The sequence below is a fragment of the Lepisma saccharinum genome, chromosome 7 (genome assembly GCF_977018435.1).
Source record: "Lepisma saccharinum chromosome 7, izLepSacc3.1, whole genome shotgun sequence".
In the NCBI taxonomy this organism is placed as follows: domain Eukaryota; kingdom Metazoa; phylum Arthropoda; class Insecta; order Zygentoma; family Lepismatidae; genus Lepisma; species Lepisma saccharinum.
Genome location: NC_139235.1, coordinates 522108 through 544621, shown reverse-complemented (window position 1 = coordinate 544621; position 22514 = coordinate 522108). Strand labels below are relative to the sequence as shown.

The window sequence follows — 22514 nt, the reverse complement described above, 5'->3', positions numbered from 1 at the left end:
ATAAGAGTGTTCATTTATAAGAGTATGACGATTTTCACCTTTTCAAAGTGGTGTATTCTGCATGATATCACTTTCCTGCTTATAATACCAACTTGACTAACAAATATTAATTTGTTTTAGTATATATAGTTATATGTGTGTGACTTTCGTTCAAGATTCGAGCGCCGACCTGGGCATAGGTGATTTCTCATTCATTTATGTCCTGTAATAACCGAGATTAACCTAAGTTTTAACCAGTCTTAAGAACTGGGAAAAAGTGTTGAATGTGGATGGTTTTAAAACATCACGAATATTTTGAGGACCACAAGACATCATCTGTAGCAAGGGCAAATTATTCTAATCGTGGTCGTTAGTGACAACGCTAATTAGTAAAAGACATTCAAAGTTGGTTCAAGATTTGGTTGATTTGGTATTTTAAGTCCACTTTATGCACAGTAAGGATAATCGGAACTGGGCCTACAATTTAAAGCGCTTCCACTGGCTATCGAACCCGGGACCAAGGGTGATTGAAGATAAACCGACACTACATGTCAGTTGTTGTGGATTCATCGCCATTTCTTACTATTCAGGGACTTGAATTTCGAGATGATGAGTCTGAGTCAAACCTTAACAAAGGGAATTTTTTCGATACTGTTGAAGTTAATTTCAAAATGAGGGGATATTATTTGGAAATGTATTGAACTTGAACCTTAAAATGCAAATTACGCTTAAAATTAGATTCAAAACATATCGCGGGCAGGTAAAAGAACGCTTATTAGGATTTGCCACTCTTCAATCATAAGATGCAGGTTCGCTATTTCACGTACATATCAAAATCGAAGAACTTCTTGGGCCTCCCCGATGGCGTAGTGGTAGCGTTCTCGCCTTGTAATCAAGGGGTCTCGGGTTCGATACCCGGTGGAGGCACAAGTGGTTCGGATCCCACTTTAAACTGTAGGTTCAGTCCCGATTAGCCTTACTGTGCATAAAGTGGACTTCAAACATTAAATGAATGAATCAATCGAAGAACTTCTTCCCACGACCACCATAGGTGCCTGTAATTGTGTAGCACAGACATACGTTGGAGTGGTAGAGTAAGAGTAAGTAATGCCAGGGTCAGAATATTTCTTGAATTATGAGATAACTGTAACCTTTTTCAGATTTTTTTAATCCTGTGATAACCTTTCCCTGTAAGGTGAAATACAAATTTTGCCCAAAACTCTTCAGCGTTACGAAGATGGCACGGAAGTACTCCACTTAATGGATTTCTTTGAAATCCTAGGAAAATATAAATTGGTACTTCACAAGGTTCACACTCTAGTTGGATGCTTTGTAACAATTCCAGTTTCCAATGCAGCGTGTGAAAGAACCTTTTCGTATTTGAAACCTTTGAAAAGCTTTGCTCGAAACAGGATGCTGGATGCCAGCTGCCTCATTTGGCTGTCCTTGGTATTGAGAAGAAATGTCAAGTCCTGGACGTACCGAAGGTGGGCAATGTGTTCTCCAAAGCACATGTAGCAGAATTCTACTACAGGAGAATTGCACTTCACTAAGTGACTTTCGTTGTTTCTAATACTTAAAAAAAAAAGGTAAAGTGCTCCCCTGTGCAAAGCACCACGCCATGAAGGCGTATAGGGGGTGTGGGGGTAACGCCCCACACTTTCTTGATCCGGTCGTGAGTGGGGGTGATGTGATCAGCATCACGCCCCTGACCGCCTTTACCCCCAGGGTTTCCCCCAGGTACCCACGTTATTCGACGCTGGGTGGGCGCCGGGGCCGCTTCCAACGTCACGTTTATTTTGCAAGAAAATTAAACTCTTCCAAGCATTTTTTTTCGTCATTTATATTATTATCTTATAACTTGAATATTTATATCAGTAGTTTCATCTCAAGAAAGACAATGAATTATAAAATTATAATTCTCTTCCATATACTGAAATAGACTACTAGAAACAACGAATAAAATAGAATTAATGCCTTTATTAAAACGAATCATATGGAGATAAACTCTTAATCAATAAGTAAATTTAGGCAGTAAACGTCCACTCTAAATAAAGGACAAACACAAAACACCATACATTAATATAATAATAATTATAATAATAATAATTATTATTATCATAAGTATTATTATATGTGTTTTAATGTGACTGCCCCCAACAATATTTTGTTGACTCCCTTCCGCCCCCCCCCCCCGTCACATTTCCCTGGCGCCGTTGGAAGTCAATTTATTAGAACGTGGAAAGTAACATCAGCTGTTGACAGTGTTACACCAAAGGATGTGATACGTATGTGCTACTGTTTGTATAAACGATAGGAAAATTAAGCATAAATTAATAATTGTTGGGACTTGAGAGATATTTCCGTCATTTGATCGTAGGAAGAGGTTTTCTGAGACATAGTGGGATTATTTTACACATACATGAGAAAGAGTGGTTGTTTAAAGATAGAGACGTATTTTGCGCATTTTTTAAAAGTTCAGATAAAACGAGAATTTAGCTTTACTGTTATGAAAAGAAATAACGCAGTACAGGGAAAGAATAACTCTTCACATTTCTCGCACCTGGTGGGATGCAACACACACGCACAAGAGTATTGCAGGAAGTCTATGAACGAGGATGAAGAGGGATACGTGAAATTTGATTAATGTGCGATCCGATAGATACACTTTGTGACTCCATTGGGTATCGAACACTGGGACACTTGATTACAAGACCTCGACGTTATTACTACGCCATCGGGAGGCATCCAATGTACACAAATATGTTGATTCCAATAACACGTTATATGCATAATCTGATAATTCACTTTTTTGCATATTTTTTTCAACTATAGCATGTCGAAAATAATGATTGAAGTTGGGATTTTTATAACTTCAGGAGGCACGGCTCTTAAATGTGCGATATAAAATAAATGGTTTTGCCTTCAATACGTGGTGGTTTTGTCACGTTTCTTCGCTTCGTGAAACATACACTTTTGCAGGAACGGCTTCTTGCATTCGCCTGGGGCCTTGCTCTAGCTAAACATAAAATATATTTGTTTAGCATAATCGAGGGTTACTTATTCCTGCCGAACTTACTAGAAAACAAGGATTCTATTGGGATCATACGGCTTTGAATGACAGTAGCTATCAATGAAGATTTTTGTACACTACCACTTATAATAATGAGTATAAAATATTAATTAGGAACTTTCTTTTTCGTCAACTGGATTTAACATCCTTTTTAATTATTCAGCAAATATTTAATTCATCTCCTTTTTTGACATTAATTTCCTTGCCAGGACTGCTGTTTTTATGCAAATTTTGGCGTAAGCCAGATATTAGCTAATATTCGTGCTGTTATATTACTATTCTTGTACAGTCTTTGTAACATTTCATGTAATAATAATAATATGTAGACTTGCTTAATTTACATATTCAAGTGAATAGACCTATGAATTATATTAATGTATTAATTTAAACATTTGCTTCATTGTTGTCGTTAATGTTATTATTATCCATTTTTCTGAAACACTTGGCTCAGACACCCTCCCCCGAAATATATGTATTTCTAGATGCGTGCCTGCCAAAGGATAAATTTTATCAAGCGGTGGTGGTACCGGGCTTAGAGGCTAAAGGGAAAACAAACAAGTATGTGCGTCGTAAGCTGAAAATAAGAAACAGCACAATATCACAAAGAAACACTTTATGAAACTTATGTCATAGAAGGGGATGTTTAACAACATTAAGAACAATAAATGCTTTCATATTTGTAATGTACTAAGTATTGCAATTTTGAATAGTCTTTTGTGTTAGTACTACACATTTAAAAACTTTTTTGTTGCTCCCAGCGTCAAGCATATAATTTAAAGAAAAAATGTAAATTTTCATAGTGCACGGAAGTTCGACATTCAGAAAGAAAGAAGGTCCAGAGGAAAACATTTCAAAACTTCCAAAACATATCGCAGTAATGAAAAAGAGACTCACTTAAATGTACGATGGATAGACAGTTGTATGGAAGCGAGAAAAAACACAAGGTAGATTTCATAAGATACCTAGCAATCAGTAACCAAGAAACTGCATTTTTAATATTAATGTCCTCATGATTAACGAACCTTATTTATTCTCACCACGCAATGGTAAATATTTGGAGCTTTATCCCAATTTCCAGAAAAATATTTTGTGTTTCTGCTACTTTTGACTTTTTTTGGCATGATATCCCGGATCACTTTTACGAGACAAAACGAGACGGGACGAGACGAGACGAGACAGAACCCTTCGAGACGAGACACGAGACGGGACAATCGAATATTTTCGAGACGAGACACGAGACGAGACAGCGTTTTCACGAGACGGGACGAGACAGTCCAAAGTCTCGTCTCGTCTCGTCTCGTGGGCAACACTAGCTCTAAAGGAAGCAATTCACTTTGCATACGAGTACAACACACCGAGGCGACACGATGCATGGCATTGAGAAAACAACAGTCCAGTCCAAGCTACACGTGCATTTTCTCTTGGTGAATTGGTTCGAAAGGAAGCTTTCAGACTGCAGCGATACGAGTGTCTTGGAAACCAACATTAAAAAATGAACAACACCTTCCGAATAAAAGCGACACGACGAATTGCAGGTGTCGCTTGTCGTTTGGACTGGGCCGTTTTATCATTACTGTGCATTGTGTTGCCCCGGCCTGTTATTTGCGCAAGCGTGACTGGTGAATTGTTTGCTTTAGATCGAATGTTTCTGTGCGAAATCCCGATATCGCTTGTCGCTTCAGTCTGAAAACTCCCTTGTTGTTTGAAGTAAATTCATGCAAATGAAAGTGGCATGCCATATCATAGGTTTTCCCTAAATCTCTCAGGCTGAAAGGCGACTTTGAAAACACATATATTTACTAGCATTTGTTATGTGTCATTACTTCTGCAGATTTGTTGGCAAAGATTCACTTAAACATACTTTATAATCAGTGGCGTGCCCAAGGGGGGGTTGGTGGGGGTTATAACCCCCCTTTGTGTCCAGTATTTTAAAGAAAAGAGCGTCAAAGGCAGGGAAATGTGGCAAAATGAGGACTGACTACCTGAAAATGTACACATAACCCTCCCTTTCGAAAATCCTGGCCACGCTACTGTTTATAATATATCACTAGTTTTATAGAATTATCTTTCCCTCACTTTTCCATTTACAAAATAATTGAATATATCTAATCTTTCGTACGTTTTGAGTTCGTCGTGCGTGTACATGAGATACTTGTATGTAGTAGCTATGCTATACAACTGGCGGCCACAAAGACATAATCTGCTCTGCAGTTGATCATCCGACGGATTCTAGACGTTCACTGCTTCATAGTAGAACTTTAACAAATACCTTTCTTGACTATCTTCGCATAACTGATGAAAACAAGCGCTCATTTCTTACTTCGTATGGTGGCGAATCTGCACCGGCAACAACGGGGACTGGTCTAAACCGGAAGTTCCGGGGGGACCGGGCAAGACCTCACCAATGTTTATGTTTACATTTTAACACTGTCCATATACAGCTTCTGCCCACCCGGTCGAAAAATTCTGCCGCCGCCCGTGCCCACAAGTAGGGACGTGAAGTTTTCATGTTATTTTCCCATAAAGTTCGGTATTAATTTTTACTGCAATCCAGTGTTATTTTTCGCTTTGTAGGGCAAAATTCGGTGTTATTAATTTAAAATTGGTGTTATTTTTAACTGCGTTTTTACTGTTCCTTCTATACTTAAGATTTTCACATTGCTTTACTTCTGCAAAATTGAGACAAACTTTAGTTTTAATGAAATAAAAATAATCTTTGTGAGCAATTTTAAAAAATCTTGTATTTGGAAAACTATTTCATCTCGCCGGCCACTAAATATGAAATGTCTATTGAAGGATATCACCCAAATCTTTGAACAAAAATCATACACAATGCGGCAATTTGAAATCGAGACTGGTGCTGTAAAAAATAAACAAGTCTTCATAGAAAGTTCCTTACCTTGGATCATTCAAAGTAGGACCATCCTGCATCCACACATCGTAGAGCAATGCCTACCAGTTCATAGAAGGATTGCTGGAATTCGTTTTGTGTAACGCTTTTAAAAATACATGTCGTAGCCTTCTTGGTTGTTGGTACATCATAAAAGTAGGAACCTTTCAGTGCAGATTTTGGTTTAGGAAATAAAAAATAATCACACGGAGCCAGATCCGGTGAGTAGGCAGGGCGTGACAACACACAGAGTCGATTTAGGGTCAAAAAGTTCTTCGCAATCACAGTCTTGTGACTTGGGGCACTGTCATGAAGCAGACGCCAGCTGCCATCATCCCGATACTCGGGCCTCACAGTGTTATTCCTTGCACCAAACGTTTCAGTACCTCAACACAAAATGCAGCAGTAACAGTCTGTCTGAAATTTCAGTAATGATTATCCTCAGTTTCTCAACCAATTTTGGTGTTCTCACCGTCCCTGCCACACCTGGATGCTCGTCGTGTTCCATTGGCTCCCGTTCTTCACTGAAAAGCCTGAGCCATTCAAATACACACGTACAGGATAAGCAATTGTCCCTATAGACTTGCTACAACATGTGAAACATTTCCGCAGCAGTTTTACCCAAGAGCGCACAAAAATTGATGTTTGCTCTTTGTTCCATGTTGAAATCACGACACGTGCCCACATTCAACAACACCACAAACGGCAATGTCGCTCAAGGTCAACGAGCTCTGCGTCGATTGTTCGTGAGATACCCGTTACTAGTTCGCACCACAGAAAGCTTGCACAGTGGCGCCACCTACCGAGAAAAAAATCAGTCTCGATTTCAAATTGCCGCACTGTGTATTTCAACTTTTCACTTTCACAGAATTAAATTTTCAAAAATTGTTTTTTAAATTCGCTTTTCAATTTACAGTAACATTAATGGTCTTCCACATATCGTAGTAAATGGTCACTCTGAACACTTCCTGTACAAATAACACCATTAAGCCTTGTTTCCATGATATGAAAAACTCAATATGCTGACCAAGGCAGAAATTTATTTTATTATAAAACGTAAACTAAACGTAACGTTTCAACCTTCTAGCAAGGTCTCCTTCAGACTCTAACATTTGTACTTGGTGCAGAGTCTGAAGAAGACCTTGAAACGTTACGTTTAGTTTATGTTTTATAATAAAATAAATTTCTGCCTTGGTCAGCATATTGAGTTTTTGAAAGATCAAGTGATGAAGTGTCCCCTATCATTTAGATACTTCCTTTGGCGAGTCACCATAACAAAATAGATGTCGCCATTCAACTCCGTGGGTCAGGGTAAGTTAAATAATCTCTCAATATTGTAATGTTTTTTTTTTTAATGAAAAAAATGTCAATTTTGATAGGATCATTGACGAGTTTGCTTATTGAAATCAAGAAAAGTTAAATCCTAAATATTTTCTTTCTGCGGAATCAGTTGGGGTTTATACATATTTTGTAAATTGTACTTAGAATAATGTGTAATACATAAGATGTAATTTTGTTCAAGCAGAGTTCAATAATATTAAATTACAATGTTTTCTACCGAGAACATTTTAATGAAGCTTAACTTTTTCCTTCTTTTACTTGTAGGCGTATAATGTTGTTTTTTTGTTTCCCAAAGTAGTACTAATAGACAATAGTACACTTTTAAACATACTCTTCAGACACCAAGACATAACTGAAATACAGTAGAACGTCGTTTATCCGCATTAATTGGGACCGAAGATTATGCGGATAACGATTTTTGCGGAATCAAACATGTGTTCATTTAACAAAGAAAAGCACGTACAGTACAGGTTTATTTTATACATACAGTACACAGTACTACATACGTATACAGTACAAGAAAACAAGACATGAGAAATCACTGTACTGTACCTGTACTGTGTTATTTATGCAGAAAAATAATGAGGAATTTTTAAATTGCTAAAATTTGTTCAAAACTGAATCTTGCTTTTTTGTGTGCGGATAACTGACGTTGTGGATAATTCACATGCGGATAAACGACGTTCTACTGTATTAAATATATTCTTAAAATCAGAAATGCAAACTAGGAATTTTAAAAATATAACCCATATTAATGAGTTTTTCTTTGCTTCCTCATTTCAAAACTTGTTGGATGTAACTGTCATGGCATAAGTAGGATGCACACATAGACGTCCGCAGAATTTTTTCCAGGGAGGTGCAAGCAAGATATTTTTCCCATGGGGGGGGGACAAACAATGTACATTTTCCCCTACTTGTTGTACCCTCAAAAAACTTTGCGTCAATTTGAGTTATCATATTCATGCAATAATTGACACATATTTTTGTTACCTCAAATGAAATTATATGTGTGAAATATGTAATTTTTGGTTGATTTTAATTTTCCAGGTGGGGAGGCCGTGGGCCCCCTTTCCGGACGTCCATTTACGCATATAAAATGTCGGTGCTTGGCAGTGCGCTGGGGTGCGCCAAACTACATCACTGTCTAGGGCGCCAAAATATCTAGCTAAGGAGCTATGCAGGGTCTTGGCAACTTACATATCAATCAGCCATAACAAATTATATTGTGATAACCAGAAAGTGTTGTCGAGTTTAAGATCATGTACATGTCCGAGACTTGCTGTTTGTATAGTTAATGCTTGTTCAAAGTAATGTAAACCGAGAACTAGTAACTTGTAAAAGTGGAGCCATATCACATAAATTGTCTCCAGAAAATGGATTTAGCGTCCATTCAGGATTGCTAAATCCGAGTTCAGTCAAGTTTAAGGACACTGATTGTTCAAAGAACACACACAGAAACACCAGCGTTGTAGACCAATTATTTGCGATAAAAACTACCACCGTAACGCTAGTGTCGTTTCCAATATGGCTGCTGTACGTAGGACACATCCCTTGTTTAATTTCAGGTTGTAGTAGAGTGTTGTCATGGCTGTTACGGAAGAAACGTTGAAGTTACGCGGCATTTTAAAATATTGCAAAAACGATGTGAACAGCAGACGTTACTTTTTCGTACATTCTCCATGCTTTGAACGACTTTGAACACAGAATAGTGCCATACAGTAGTTCCTGAAAATCTCACCAGATGGCATATCAGATAATATATATCGCGAATAGTGGAAATACAGGCAAAATGACCTGCGCAGAACCGCGTGTTGTATGCATCGTACTCGCGCGTTGAGGGGAAGGAGTAGAGCGGCTTTCTTATGGTCCGAGTTGAACGGATGGAGGGGAAGATGCGCGAAGACTTTTGGCCGAAGGTTCCTTTGTGGTCGGTCCATAGCAAAACAGCCTATGAAACACACTGTGCAACGCAAAAAAGCCAAAGACTTCGAAAGCCATATTCCAAAGTATTGGAACTTAACCAAATGTATTCCAAACTGTTCCGCTGTGGTGTACTTGTAGGATGACACAAATTTCTGAGGATATGCTTGAGGACTTACCTAAAAGAAAATGAAATAACAACATTAAGTAATCTGAGATGTGTTGGAAACTTATTAAATAACTAATCCCTAGAAAAACTTACTCTCCCACATGAAACAAATCAATCACTGCCTTCTAAATTTCTAAAGCTAAATTAAATTATGAACCGTGACATTTAGACACAATTCCACACAGTTGTCATATTGAACGTTTAATTTTTGATGTCATGGGTCGATATTAATTCGTAATTTATTGGATTTTTTATACAGCTAATTTCAGATCACGCAGTGGAGCAATCGACTAACTTTAGACCAGGGTTGTTAAAGGCCCATGAATTTATTTAAAATTCAATTCCTGTCCAGCAGAGAAAATCAACAAGTGTAAATGGGTTCGGGATCGTAAATAAACTTTTATCTAAAATATTTCAATTAGGTCCAGGAACATTTTTTTCGGATGAATTTAAATGCGGTCCAGCAACCTTTTCCCCCCGGATCAATTTAAATACGCCACAGGAACCTTTTTCGGATCAGTTTAAATAGGTCAAAGTTCCGTATTGAAATGAAACAATACGCAACTTGGACCGAATTTAAATTGTGCTAGTAAAAATGTTCCGGTCCTGTAGGAGAACCCATTAGAATTTATGTGTTCCTGGACCTTTAACAATCCTGCTTTAGACATTAAGGTACTGATTTGTTTTAATTTCAAACGTCAATGTGGGGGAGATCACTCAATTGTATATGTCAGTGCGTTGATCACCTAGTTTTAGACGTCAACGGGCGATTTTATTGTTAGTTTAAGACATATTGTGGGGAGCAAATGTCCCCTAACCCGCCCATGGCGACCACTTCAAACTTTGAAACTCTCACTCGTGCTGCTCCAGACACGAAATCCACACCGCGGGCGGAATTGATTTCCGAGCCGTGACTCGCACGCGAGAGTTAGGCAGATATCGAGTCACGAGCTGGCAACACTGACAGCTACGGAAGACCGGTGCCTGTCGTGTGCAGTGCGTGCAGTGTCCGCAAGGGGGATCATTGTAACAGGTGTGGGTGCGCTAGTTTGCCGCATTGTGTGGAAAAGGTGGATAGCGATGGAGGCTGACGAGGCGCAGGCGAACGGCAACGACCTGTTTATCATCCGGGGGTATCCAGAGGAGGGACAGATCGTGGACCCGGTGAGTGGACGCTGTTTTATGAGTGACTCATCGTGTGCTCAAATAATTAAGTCTTGTCCGAAGTGCATTCTGCTATGGAGTGATTTCGAAGTAAACTGCTTTCAGTTTTTGATAAGCACCGTGTCTCGTGTTTATGCACGTGTTTTTACTTATTCACTCATACTTTCCGGAAGTTCGTTTTACGGCAAAGAACATGAAAATTCAGTCGTTTTATATCTGTTGACGAGCTGGATGTCCGACCGACTTTCGATCTCACCACCAAAGTTCTCGGGTTCGAATCCCGGCATGGGCATGTGTGTTCTTTGTGAGTGTGCCTTCATCCATTTCATTATATCATCTTCGCGATTAGCCAAAAGCGAAAGAAAAGAGCAACTAAATAACAAAAAATACTAAGCCACACCTTTTGACGTCCATCGCGACGATGAGGACGAATAATGATCAGGCGTTACAGAGATTCGAATTTTCAGCAACCAAAGCAGGCAAGGCTTAGAAGAAACATGATACCGTTATTAGTGGCATGCCCGGAGGTGTCGAATTTCGTTTTAAATTCACTTTATGCTCAAACAGGATGATCAGGACTGGACCTACAGTTTAAAGTGGGATCCGAGCCGCTGTACAATGTGCCTTCACCTGGGAATTGATCCAGGGACCTCTTGATTACAAGCCGATAGCTTAACCACTACGCCATCGGGGAGGGGATCGAGGGCCGCGGTGGTCTAGTCGGTAGGGCGTCTGACCGTCACGCGGGAGACACGGGGTCGATTCCCGGGATGGGAATATGGCATATGTCCCAGCATAAATCGTCTCTGGTGCTCACCCAGCCTCAAATCAATGGGTACCTGGGGGCAACTCTGGGAGGTAACGGTGGTGCTATATGCACGGGGAACTTTACCTCTACAAGGGATACAATTAGGATAAAAGGACCTAAGTGCACTGTGCCCGCTCCTAAAAATTTTGGAGGTACCATGAGCCCCAGTTGTTAGGGCCTCTGACTACCATGCGAGAGACCCGGATTGAACCCCCGGCGGGGGTAAACCGGGATTTTTCCACTTGTTCAAGCGGCTCCGTCACCCACCCAGCGTCGTATAAAGTGGGTACCTGGAGGAAATTCTGCGAGGTAAATACCACCAGGGTCACACCCTCTATATACGCCTTCATGCCGTGGTGCAAAAGCACAAGGTAGCAGGAAAAAAAAATTAAAAAAAAGTGTGTCCATGTAACCCCCCCTACTTTTTCCTCTTGCGCCTCCACCGAGTCGTTGTACAGAATGCAGGTTGTTGGTAAGGCGCTTGCCTACCGCAACACAAAACGTTTAACCTTGTTCCACAATATTAATGGTCATACGTTTTGTGTTCACTTATCGCTCTTTGTGCGGAAATGATCAATATCCTTTTCTCTTGAAGCATTTCCTCTTCCACATCATCCATGCATTTTGGAAATCCCTACGTTTATAGGAAAAAGTCATTTCCTCTTTGCACAATCTGTGATATATATATATATAGCATTTCGTCAAAATAAACCTAAATCCTTGAGAAATTGTTCCGTCATTCACTAAAGATTGTAACAAATTTTCACTAATTTGATTTTTTTCCAGAAATTGTTCTGTAATTCAGTAAAAACTTAATTTGAAATTTCTTCACAAATGATTCTGTAAATCAGTAAAAGCTGAAAAGAACTAAATTTCCAGTAATTTAAAATTTAGCAGGGTCACTGATTTTCCCACACCCTCTAACGTCACTAATTGTATCGCAGAAGCTCTTTTTTGCCATTTTGTTCTAAATTGACCATTACACCCCGCAGATTGAGAATTCTGGATAAACTTTTGAGTTAGGAAGGATGATAAATGCGTCGTCTTAGGACATTGAGCAAGATCTTGTTTCTCAAAGCTGCACCAAACTTCCGTGCAGTTAACCACTGCAAATATTATTCAATTAATAATCCAATACCTTGAACAGTTGAACTTCTGCCGTGAGAGCTGTTCCACAGGGTGACTTTTATGTGTGGCAGTCGGCCAGCCAGTCTTCAAGGTCGCTGACGATAGGTTGACAAGTGAAGATCGAATTTCTGAAGAACAGTTCAAGTTTTAAGCAACTTGCCTGATCTTGAATAACTGGGTTCCACGTTACTTTATCTTTAAAATAGTTTTTGGCTACGTAAGCCTATTAATATGTTGTGATTATCTAGATAACAGCCAAAGCAAATCACATGAAGATTGAACTGAATGCTCTAGAAGGAATTCTAATCTGATGTAATTTTTCAGATTTTGGAATATCATAGCGGTTTTTCGAAGGAAGACGAAATTTCAAAACAGGGTGCGAAATCATTGAAAACTGGTGGGGGGAGAAACTTCTTAATCTACAAAACCCCCTCCCCCACATACATAAGTGTAAATTATAAGATATACGTATTTGTAATGTTATTAAAAGTAAAAATAAATTACTCAATTAGAAATATATTATTATTATTTACATTGGGGAAATTAATTTGCTACTTTTGTACATGTCAGATATTGTAAAGCAGCTAACTAATTCCTTTACTGACTGGTTCAAGATGTTAATAAATTATGAAATAGTTGAAGTGGTCTTATTATGTGTAAGTTTTTGTTTAGTTTATGCTTTATGTAAACATAAATCAGTTATATTTCATAGTTATTATTGTTTCCCATTCTTGTTTTACTTTTATTGTGCGTATTGATGTAGATTTGTTAAATATCTCTTGAGAGAGAAAGCATTCAATACTCACAACCAGGGGCGGCCGCTCATAAGGACGATACGGACGCCGCACTGCCGTGTGTAATCACAAGTGAACAAACATTACTTTAACATTTATATCTTTTACATTGTCTGAATTACAAATATTCCGTTGCTTATAGATCGTTGGTTAGTCGTTTCTGTATTCATTCTTCCGCGACAATTGCGAAGTTTGCAGGCCACCGTGCGGGGGAATACGGAACTTCGAGAGAAATCTGGCGGGGCGGCGTCCTCCCACCTTACGAGACGTAGAGCATTTTCAGGCGCTGCCGCGAGGGGTAAGAGGCGAGGGAACTGGCGGAATAACAAGCGCGGGATCTGTGGCTGGGAATGGGCTGGGAGGACGGAGGGTTTGTCGTCCGAAACCAACCCCCTAGGCGAAACTGGCCCTCTCTCCGGAGAACGGTAAACAATGAAGAGTTGCCAGAAGCAATGAAGTTAACACAAGAAGGAAAATTACCAACCGTCGAAAGAAATCATTCTGTATTCCATAGAGCAATAAATAATGCAATTTCCAATGAGGAAAGAAAATATCGGTAACTGAAAAAAGTACAGACAGGTGCTTGATATTTGTTATATACCGTCGCTTTCTGCTACTTTTCGGTAATCACGACGATAATTAAATGATGGAAGGGCACTCACAAAGAACACCTATGTCCAGGCCGGGATTCGAACCCAGGAACCATGGCTTTGCAATGCTGTATGCTAGCCACGGAAGTCGGCTACAGCTTCGTGTTACTCACAAAATTAGATTTAATTACATGTTTTGATTAGCACGTTTTGAAAAACCCCTGATAGTGTGACAAAGTTTCACAATTTCTTTTCGATCCGGCTGTTAAATAAATTAGAAACTAGTCATCTAAACTCACCAAATGCCGCTACAGAAACCTGTGTACTACGAATTTCTGAAAATTTGGCAAAATTGTCTGGCAACCCCGAGGCAATAAAATGACTGCATGGGAAGACGATAGCATTGACACTTGTTGCAAAGAGAATACTCGATTCTCTTTGCTTGTTGTTTCTTCGTTTTCCATGGAAAAGTGAAGCTTTTTCGGTAGTGTGCTGTAGTTGTGCGTTTGTTGCGATGAGCTATGTGGAGAACTTGTTGGTGCGAAGTTTTTTTCCCAGAAGTCTAGATGAATAAAATAAACATAAAAAACCTAGGCCTAGACCAAATTTGAATCTAGAACAAGCATGTCTGAAGAAGATTTCTGGTAAGTTTGAAGTTTTTACTGTAGAGCTTGAGCTTCTGGTAACCCAGATATCACCTTTCCAGTGAGATATTTACTTTGCTGCCCTATTTCATATATCAATTAGTCATGTTGGACAGGAAACGTTTTTTGTGTAACATTTTTACTAAAAATTTTCACGTTCAATGCACGTAAATATTCGTCGTTGTGCTTATCAATTTTTCCCCTCTGTTAAGTTAAAAAACAAACAACTAAATCTGTTAGAACTCTATTTCTTCTTCCATCTTTCGTAATCTTCGCATTACTGTTAAATAATTATTAATTTATCATAATATGTGCAAACGTGCAAAGCATGATATTCGGTAAAGACGAATATATCAATTTCTTATCATGTTGGCTGTTATATACGAAATTAATCAATTAAACTCACATTACAAGTAGAGCAAATTTGTGAGCTGTCGCCCCTCCACTTTGGTTCACCACGAGCCGCCACTGCTCACAACTACACTAATGTGTGTGTGTTTCCGATATTATTCTTAGTAAAGTATATTTGAAATTATAAGTAATTGCTTATCTTTTGTTTGTTGTAACAAAAACTCTCCCGCCCCCGGAAATTTTTGGTGGAGGGATTTTTCAGGCCAAGATTGTTGGTGGAGCTGGGGGGTGGGGGAATCCCCCCCGTCCTCCCAGGATTTCGCACCCTGTTTCAAAACCGGCTTCGCTTGTGTCGGCCAAAGATCCAGCCGACCTTCAACATTTCTGAAACAATCATCAGATGACGTTTCGGATCCTATTTTAAACTGTAGGTCCAATTCTGATTAGCCTTTCTGTGCATAAAGTGGATTTAAAACAAACTGAAATAATATGTGCACTATATTGTTTACTACACCTTTGAGGGATCATTTTGACATGGTGCCTCCCCTAATTATAATACTTGTAGAATTTAACGTAATTCAACTGGACATAGGTATTACGGTAATCATGAATTCATGTTCATAGTGCTGGAAGAAATGTTAAAACACGTGCCGAGCGGAGGGATTTTGTTGTGTGCACGAAACAAACTGACTGAGAAACGATGAGTAGTAAACACAACTTCGAAACTTCGGAAAACTTCAATACGGTGACAGAGCGAAAAGTCCTTGACCCACTTCTTGAGTTGCCAAAAGCACGCAAACACGAGTATTGTGTTCGAGCGGTGTCACGATGTTGTTTATTTCGAGACCGAGATAAGACCGATATACCCTTAGAGACGAGAACGAGACAGACATTTACGATTATAGAAGAGATCGAAACTTCAACGTCTCGTCTCTAATTTCTCCGTAGGCAAAAAATTAAATGTACGCACTAGACATATTTATCCAGAGTTGGCAACCTTAGCTGGTCACGAGTGAGATTGCAGCAAACGCCGAACACGTCCGAGGACGAAGTGTGCCTATTCGTCAATCAACCGCCCACGTATTTTACGTCATAGTACACGTCATAATGCATACAATAAGAAACGAATTCTGCGTACAGTACATAATTTGTAAGTTAATCCTTGTGATTTTTTTGTTACTTTCCTAAGTTACCACTAGAAATACCATAAATATTTACTTCAAGATCAGTGGCGGCGGTAAGGCCCACGGGACCGGGGTGGTAACCGGCATATGCATGCAACCACGCAGCACAGAATCTCAGTCGCCACTGATGGATTGACTTTGAATGACTCTAAACAAATTATATGGCTTACCTTATCTGTAAATAATCGGGTAGGTGTCAGTTTTGTATGTCTGAAGAAGTCATAGTTGTGGTCTACGTAAAATTTCCAAATCTCGAGGGCCGTTGTCTCGTTTTCGTGTCAATTGTTTTACAAGGCCGTCTCGGTCTCGTCTACATTACACAGAAATAAAGCTGCTTTTCTATGTTCTTTGTATTTGTGGAATTTTTTTGCAACTAAATATTTTGTTACGGCAAACGCAAATTTGCAATTCCACGCGTGCTTATTACAAGCGTCTCGTTTAACGCGGGGCATTAAAATATACAATAACGACTAGAATGCATTGAAGTTTCTCATAAACTTTTCATCTCCACATGTGAAGCAGAATGTTTTGGAAAATTAATTTCCGTAGCCTTGCAGCGGCTTTCGGGTGGAGCTTATTTTTAGAATGAAAACTCTTTTTGGAGTGGTTGCTCGTGAGTCTCACGTCAACTATTGCTTTCAGAGAAGTTGACCGCATGGTGTAATTCTTCATTTCGACGACCTCTCAGCTAACTGTTTGGACTCTACTTAAAGGAAACCTTGAAAGTTAAATGTATATCGATTACCTTTCACCAAATAACATTTTTCTTTTAGAATTATCAACTAGAAACTTTGATTTAATTTATTTAACGTCACTTTTTTTTGCCATTTTTGGCTAATCGCACTGTAATGAAGTGTTTCCAATAATACATTTTATAGTTAAGATGAATAAGTCTATTAATAATAAATTTTATCATTAAAATAGGTGTTAATTATTATAATTCCATGAATAGGTAAACATAGATACTTTTTTAAATTATCTAACGTATTTCATTAAAATTTGTATGAAAATCAGAACGGATTAAGTGGTCCATTTTCGATATCATCGGGTTCAAATCAAGGCTCTGGGCATGAACGGACGCTCTGCGAGTATGATTAATTTAACCTCTTATCACTCCTCATCGTCGCGATCAACCGAATGTGGAAGAAAAGCAACGACAATTATGCACTACATATTATTGTGAACAAGCAATTCCCTCATTTAGTTACCCCAAAAAAGTAACATTTTACAGACGACCAATGAAATTGCTTGTATATATTGGGACCTAACCTTTATCAGATTGGATTGATTTGTTGTTTTAAGTCCACTTTATGCACAGTAAGGCTAATCGGGACTGGACCTACAGTTTAAAGTGGGATCCGAACCACTGTGTGCCTCCTCCGGGAATCGAACCAGGGACCCCTTGATTACAAGGCGACGACGCTACCACTGCGCCATCGGGGAGGCGCTTAACCTTTATCATCAGTTGAAATGTCTGCCTTCTTATTGGTTGGGTTATGCTTTATATCTTCATATAAACCCAAAACTTTCGACAATTGTGTGGAATCTATATTCCAACAGAATTATATTTGGATGGTTCTCCGATAAATTAAGCGATCCTTGTTCCACTTCAATCGGCATATCTCAAGGCTCACCTTTGAGCCTTCTCTTATTCAATATTTATACGAATGAGATACATGCATTATCAATTCAACCATTTCATTCCCTTCAGTATGTAGATGATTTTTGTTTCTATAACATAACAGATTATGCTACTCAATGCAGAATTTAATCTCCACCATAAGAGCGTGGTTTTTCAACGAAGGTCTATCCATCAGCGAAACAAAATCAAAAATTTCTGCTCAAAACTTGGGAAAATCATACGCATCCATTCAATAAATTGTTCGAAATACAAAAACAATGGACAGAAGCCAAAGTTATAGATCCTAAACATACTTTCTTATATTTTGCATATTGCCAATACATAGACCCGGAAACCCGTGCAAAGTCTTTCACCTTCCTACATCCTTTAATTTATCAATTAGACCCTTACATACTCAACGCAACATCCATTTCAGGGATCTCGGAAGGCATATCATGTATAAAGAGAAATGGCCAACACACCTAATCATATATACAGATGGATCCAAAGATCGCCTAGGTGTGGGTTGTGCATATTTCATTCCAGATCGAAATATAAACAAACAATTCCGTTTACCACCTGATACTTCTATTTTCACTGCAGAAAGTTACGCAAGATATAAAGCTCTCGCATACGATATCCGTAATAATTACACAAAAATTCTTATCATAACAGATGCTTTAAGCGTATTAATGGCGCTGGGTTCCTCATATCCTCAGATTTGTAAACATCCTTTATTTATCATCCTTATAAGCCAACAAACCCAGTATGCTAATAGAAGAAATATCAACGTTCAGTTTAGTTACGTAAAGGCTCACGAAGTAAATACGGGAAATGAACGGGTGGGCGTATATGCCAAAGCTGCCCGATCATCGGAATCTACCTCACTTGCGAGGCTTCCATACACACGGACCTACTCCCAAGAGTTAAATATAAACTTCAAGATAAATGGAAACAGTGGTGTATAGAACAATTTCAATCCGCGGGCAATACATATAAATGGTTTGCAGAACATTCACAAAATAAACCTCGGTACTACTCATATAATCTTCCAAGATCAGTTATTATTTTTATAATACGTCTACGTACAGGTCATGTTCGCATTAATGAACATTTAGCACGATTACATATTACAACAAAAGAAGCCTGCACATGTGGAGAAATTAATCACATCTTTTTTTACAATGTCCTAATTTCGACAGAGAACGAGACAAATTATATAATGGTTTGCGCCGCCATGGAGTTCCATTCCCTACATGCCCTGTTCACGGATCCCATTCCTCGCATTATATGGCTTCTTTATGGATATGCAAGAAGATGCAATTTGACGATCTAGCAAACAGTATTATATATATATATACACACAAGATAAGTCAGATAACACTCACTGATAAATTCGATATATGATAGATAACCCCTCCTCCAATTCTTCAACCTTTTTCTTTCTCTGCGAATATCGAGTGTTCTTTAGAGTCTATCTCAAAAGCTGTGTGGCTAAGCACGTTTGAAGCAATGTCGTCTAAATCGGTAAGTGAAAGCTTCCGTTTTTTAAAATAAATTTGGGGTGTATCAAGCATATATATATATATAGGTCTCTTTCTTTCTTGTGAAAAATAAGTTCATAGTAAAATAAATATATTTTGCAAAAAACTCAGAAAGATGACTAAAATCGACTAATAGTTGATAGGGTCAGAAAGAAGAAGATGCTTTATGCCGAGTATGTTGAACAAAAACAACCAAGCGTAAAGATCTAAGCCCAACAAATATGTGTATAATGATGATTTATACTTTCGTCCTATTTACGCTATTTACCTTGCTTTCGTCGAACATTTCAATTTCGTTGACATGAGACGTCGTCCATCTTACGTGTCTGTTAGTTCTGTTTCTTCTAGTGAATGTAGTGATTCTAATAGTGATATAAGGGAAGAACTGAAGGCCAGACGAGGGAAGCAAAAGAAAAATAGCTTGAAGCAGAAATCGTTTGAATGTCTCGAATGTGTTGTGGGAGCAATTGGGTCACTGGTTTCCTTCTTGCGAAAAAACGCATTTTGTGACGAAAGCTCAGACTCTGTTTGTTCACCATTGGAGGACGAGGTAAGTTACAAGATAAGTCAGATAACACTCACTGATAAATTCGATATATGATAGATAACCCCTCCTCCAATTCTTCAACCTTTTTCTTTCTCTGCGAAAATCGAGTGTTCTTTAGAGTCTATCTCAAAAGCTGTGTGGCTAAGCACGTTTGAAGCAATGTCGTCTAAATCGGTAAGTGAAAGCTTTCGTTTTTTAAATTAAATTTGGGGTGTATCAAGCAAATATCACTCTTACAGTCAGCGAAATTTACAGTTGTTAGGAACTTGTTGAAAAACAGGTTGAAATTTCCGAGCGAATTGACAATACCGGAAGCCTCTCCGATTTTGTTAATACGTATTTCGCTTACACACTAAATGAGACCTTCTAATCACGAATATGAAGTTAAAATTTGGGGGTCACGTCTGGAAATTTCGAAATAAGTGAAATTTAGCTCTCCCTGATCAGAACACAAACTCTGGATTTTTCCACGAAAACAATGTTTATCACAATATTTAGGCTTCAGAACGAAAAATATGTTTTCTTCATATTACCACGACATAACCTAACCTAAGCTAACATAACCTTACCGTGAATTTGCTAATTTGCGATCACTGATAACCGTCGCTGGGCTTAAACTTGCAGAACAATTATCAATGCAAATAAAATTACCGTTATAATTAAAATAAATACAATACAGGCGCAGAAAATCTCACTACTTCCATCACCATTTTAGTACTTATTATTTCTCGTTGCTATGGTTACATCAATTTCATTTCTTGTATTTTATACAGCGTGATAAGATGATTATAACAATATCTATAAAACAAACATGCATAAATTAAAAACAACATCAATAACATAAATAATATTAACTTTGAACATGACAGTTTGAGAATAGGACAGTCTCATCACTTAACGATTGAAAAATCTTAATTTAGTAGTACTATATCTTCAAGGTTTCTACACGGAAGACGCCATTTTCGTAACTAGCAAATTTGTATGCTCGATGCACTGTTGCCAAACCTACTTTTAATCAAAGATTTAAGGATGTCGAATCGATCCCTCTTAAAATTTATGTTTGATACATTGTTGGAAAGTCTATGAATCAAGGATTCCATAAATGTAAAATTTAAGGTAAGGAAAGAATTGAAATTGGAAAAAAAATAGTATCAATTGCCCCCCGATTCCGGGCTCCGCCCCTGGGGTAATTGACCTATCGCCCCCAACCGCTACCGCGGCCCCGCCTTTTTCTATAGAGTCCCTTTTAATGAAAACATTGAAAAATACGAATGAAAACATGATTTAAAAAAAGTTGAATTCTATTTGAAATTCTCATGTATATTTACGTTGAATCATAATTAATCCTCGTCCATACTCCTCCATACTCCATTTCACGATACATTAACAACTTTCTTACTCTTATCTTCCGCCATTCCTGCACGATCCATGATTTCCAAGTTTCAAGTCAACAGTCTTGCAACGCTGTAGAGAGCGTAACCGATTGCGATCGTCAATTGTTTATGTCAACAAACATGGTTTACATACTTGTATAAGGAGAATGAATGCCAAAATGAAGAAGCTTATTATACAACTCCTACAGCTCAATAATTAATTTCTTCACTTCACCCCAACATGTGAACATCAGATAAACCACCGCGACTAATTATTTCGTGAGTATAAGAAGTAGGATACAAATTATAGAGGCTTCCGGTATTGTCAATTCTAGCCGAAATTTCTACAACGTATACCCACCCTATCCTGCATCTGTAAAAAACATTTTACTACTTAGCCTCACAGAGTTGTAACTTGAAAGTCTGCGAAGAAATTATCAAAAGATAACAACACTTTCCAAGTAAATATGTACTAAAAAGATCATGTTTTCGATTGTGTATGCGATTTTACAGGAGGATAAGGAATGACTTTAGAATACTGTAATGGTTTGGTTATGGAAGTAGTTTGAAGCTGAGGAAACCTTTAACGCACAGAAAGTATTACCTTGCTAGCAATTAAGTCGTTAAAAGTTAGTAATTGCAAAGACAATCCATCAATATGGGTTCGGAAATGCGTAATTTCTTAGTAATAAGACTCGCTATAGAGCACTATAATACGTGTATTAACTACATGATCTGGAATTAAATCCGAGACACGTTGATTTATGTACACAAATGCAACCATGTCTCGGTTTCACTCTCCATGCATCTCTCGAGACGAAAACTAGGAATTTTCAATTCGAGAAGAGACCGAGGCGCTGCCAACATCGTCTCATGTCATATGCCAGCACTACATGAACGTCCGCAGGATTTTTTCCAGGGAGGGGCAAGAGAGGTAATTTTTTCCGGGGGGGAGGGGAAGGAGGCATAGTTTTTCCCATAATAGTGATGCCCCCTGAAAAAAACACTGCTTAAGTCTGAAATTACCATGTTCCTTCAACACCCTTATAATAATTAAGAAATTACTGTGACTGAAATGAAATTATGTGTGAAATAAAATTTAAATACTTTTTAAGTGGACCTTCATTTTCCGGGGGCTGGGGTGGGCGTGGCCAGCAGTGGGTGGTGAACCAGGGTCTTCCTCTGAAACTAAGTTGCGTGCTGCACCGCACTTTTCTCACAGCTAAGGAACGAGAAGTAATCGCACTCGATGCAATCTCTTTCGCCGCGGTCCGAGATCAATAGAATGCGTCAAGGAGCGCGTCTCGTGTGGATATACCGTTCGACGCGTCATGCAGTCGCCACGACCCGACTGCACGAAACGCACCCTCTGGGTTCTTATCAGTAATCAGGAC

The 22514-nt window shown here is 38.6% G+C and overlaps 1 protein-coding gene across 4 annotated transcripts in view; it reads left to right on the top strand.

The window, feature by feature from the left end:
• The first annotated feature begins 10390 nt into the window (after positions 1–10390).
• Positions 10391–22514, top strand: part of LOC145989673 (32 kDa beta-galactoside-binding lectin-like) — a 48250-nt gene continuing 36126 nt past the window's right edge. Inside the window, exon 1 of one of the 4 annotated variants that reach the window (XM_083124880.1) lies at positions 10391–10536. In XM_083124880.1, the coding sequence (XP_082981006.1) occupies positions 10453–10536 (84 nt within the window). In that variant the 5' untranslated portion in view covers positions 10391–10452. Of the gene's footprint in view, positions 10537–19463; positions 19751–19878; positions 19922–21272; positions 21400–22514 lie in introns of those variants that run through there. The other 3 variants (XM_083124878.1, XM_083124881.1, XM_083124882.1) reach the window with 3 other exon arrangements.